This window comes from Bison bison, unplaced genomic scaffold (assembly GCF_000754665.1).
Source record: "Bison bison bison isolate TAMUID 2011002044 unplaced genomic scaffold, Bison_UMD1.0 scf7180017864184, whole genome shotgun sequence".
In the NCBI taxonomy this organism is placed as follows: Eukaryota; Metazoa; Chordata; class Mammalia; order Artiodactyla; family Bovidae; genus Bison; species Bison bison.
The window spans coordinates 1128819-1131829 of NW_011494756.1; the positions used below are offsets into that span (position 1 = coordinate 1128819).

The 3011-nt window shown below is 62.9% G+C and overlaps 1 protein-coding gene across 1 annotated transcript in view; it reads left to right on the top strand.

Annotated features, from left to right (window-relative positions):
- Positions 1 to 3011, top strand: part of SCUBE1 (signal peptide, CUB domain, EGF-like 1) — a 131624-nt gene that overhangs the window by 101149 nt on the left and 27464 nt on the right. Inside the window, exon 11 of the mRNA XM_010843690.1 lies at positions 1847 to 1969. Within this exon, the coding sequence (XP_010841992.1) occupies positions 1847 to 1969 (123 nt within the window). The remainder of the gene's footprint in view (positions 1 to 1846; positions 1970 to 3011) is intronic.

The following is a 3011-nucleotide window of genomic DNA, read 5'->3' on the forward strand; positions in this document are numbered from 1 at the left end:
AAGTGGACTCTTGACAGGCCTGGGAGGGCCTGGTGGGCAGAGGGGCTCAGCCAAGGGCGAGGCGGGAGGCTGGGAGGCGGGGGGCGCTGGCCTGGAAACAGCAGCCTCTGGGGAACCCCACTCAGGAAGGGAGGACAGCGGGACAGAGCACTGCACAGTCGGTTCACTCCAGTGGGGGGGCTGACAGCAGAGAGGGGCAGGCCAATGGGGGACTCCAAAGGAGGAGTGCTGGAGTGAGGATGAGGGGAGACGGGCCAGAGGGGTCGGCATGTGCAAAGGCCCTGAGGCAGAGGGAGCACAGACGGACCGAGGAGCAGCTGGTGGGGCCAGAGCCCCATGAGGGAAGGGTTAGTGCATGGTACAGAGAGGACCCAGGGTTTCGTCAGCCCCCAGGGGCCTTGAGGCTTTATTCTCAGCACAGGGAGAAGCCACTGGAGGGTCAAGGCAGGGATGTGACCTGTAAGTTCAAGTTCATATAAGGAGAGCCCTCCTGCCTCCCTGTGTTTAGGAGAGTGGAAGCCAGAGCACCCGTGAGGACACAGCTCCAGACGTGGGAGTGAGAGCCCTATGGGCTCGAGCAGGCTGGGAGGGATGTGGAGAGAGGGAGGGTTCCAGACGTACGGGCATAGGGGCACGAAGGTGGGGGAGTCCAGCACAGCCCTGCATCCCGTGTCTGCTCCTGTCCTGTGACCTGGGGTAGACGCGCTTCCCCGTGGCGGGGCAGCCGTGGCGGGGCAGCCGTGGCGGTCGGGTGGGCTCAGGCACAGCTGGTGCTGCGGGGAGCTGCAGAGTTTTCTGGAGGGACTCCCAAAAGCCTGGCACCAGCTTCCACACACAGGGCTTTGGCTCAAAAGAAGGCAGGGCCTCAGGGAGACTTCCCAGGGCCCCGGGGCCCTGTGCGGGAAGGGGAAAGGGCTGGGAAGGGCATGTCCAAAGTCCTGCGCTGGGATGAGGCCTCAGGACCCCGGGGCCGGTGCTGGGCGCTCCCAGCCCCTCCAAACCTGCCCACAGCTCTGTTTTGTGCCACCTCTCTGCCCCACCCCGAGTCTGGGCTCAGCTGCCCAAGTTCGGCAAACCACTGAGGTTCCTAGGGGAGGATGTGTGTTGGTGTCTGTGGGAGCCCTGTGTGTGTGTACACACGTGTGTAAGCTCACTTGTGTGTCATATGCCGTGAGTGTGTGTGCGAGCTCACATATGTGTCACGTGCCCTGTGTGTGTCTCTCTGTGTGTGCACGTGTGTATGTGCAATCTCATGTGTGTGCCATGCGCCCTGTGTGTGTTTCTGTGTGTGTGTGCATGCATGTGTGTGCAAGCTCACGTGTGTCACATGCCCCGTGTGTGTCTCTATGTGTGCACTTGTGTATGTGCGATCTCATATGTGTGCCATGAGCCCTGTGTGTGTGTTTCTCTGTGTGTGTCTGTGTGTGTGTGCGTGCACACATGTGCGAGCTCACGTGTGTCACGTGTCCTGTGTGTGTGTGTGCATGCACATGTGTGCGAGCTCACATGTGTGTCACGTGCCCTGTGTGTGTCTCTGTGTGTGTGCACGTGTGTATGTACAATCTCACGTGTGTGCCATGCGCCCTGTGTGTGTGTCTGTGTATGCATGCATGTGTGCGAGCTCACGTGTGTCACATGCCCTGTGTGTGTCTATGTGTGTGCGTGCACACACGTGCGAGCTCACGTGTGTGTCACGTGCAGCCGCCTGTCTGCATCCAGTGAGAGCCTCAGGCGAGGGTCAGGGTCAGGGGATTCTCGGCCCCCCGCCCTGGTGGGCCCTGCCCTGCCGGCCCCGAGGGTGCCTGTCCAGCCCCACCCCTGCCCTTACGCCTGCCTGTGCCTCCAGATGTGGACGAGTGCAGCATGAACAACGGCAGGTGCGCCCAGGGCTGTGTCAACACCAAGGGCGGCTACGAATGCGTCTGCCCCCCGGGGAGGCGCCTGCACTGGAACCGCAAGGACTGCGTGGGTGAGTGCCCGGGGAGCGCGCTCCTGGGCAGGTGCTCTGCTGCTCGCGGGCGGCTGATGGGACGGAGGCTGGAGGAAGGAGAGGGGTGCGCGGGGGAGGGCACACTGGGTGTCAGCCCAGGGCACAGAAACGGAGGCCCGGGGGTCAGCGTGTGCTGACGCAGGAGCAGTGAGTCAGCACGCAGACGGAGCGCCATGTGGAGGCCTCAGCTACACGCCCCCCTTGTCCTGCCGAGGAAGCTGGTGGCGGGGAGGGGGTTACCCGGGCTGCAGCAGCACCGGAGCCTGGACTGGGGAGCACCTGGGTCTTTGCAAGCTGGCTACTTGCTCAGGGCCGCCGGCCCCGCAGTGTCTGGCGAGGAGGACCTCCTGGAGAGCGGGGGCTTTGTGCCCCCTCTGCGGTGGGCTCTGGGGCCCAGGCCCCTCCAGGCTGAGTGCTAGGCAGGCCCCCACCTCACAGGTTCCATAAACACATACTGACTACTTGCTGCGTGCTGGGCCTCTCCTGGGAGCTGGCCCTGTCCTGGGCGCTGGGCCTGTCCTGGGTGCTGGGCCTCTCCTGGGAGCTGGCCCTGTCCTGGGCGCTGGGCCTGTCCTGGGTGCTGGGGTTATGTCCCCAGCACAGCTTTCAGGGCCTTGTCCTGCCATGCTCTCACATCCCCTGGGCCACCAGAGTTAAGCCTTTGATTTTATTTTTCATCAGTAAGTCCTTTACTTATCTGGCTGTGCTGGGTGATGGTTGCAGCGTGTGGGATCTTCAGTCTTCACTGTGGCACGCAGACTCTTAGCTGTGGCATGTGGGATCCAGTTCCCTGACCAGTTCCCTCCCCTGCACTGGGAGCCCGGAGTCTTACCCACTGGACCACCAGGGAAGTCCCAAGTTAAGCCTTTTAAATCTAAGTCAACGTTCGTCCCTCTCAGCTCAGAGCCCTCCAGTGAGTCCTCTTCACGCAGAAGCAAAGCCAGGCTCCTAGAGCGGCCCAGAGGCTGCTCCCCCGCCACGCCCCCACTCACTCTCCACCCTCACCATCCCCCCGACTGCC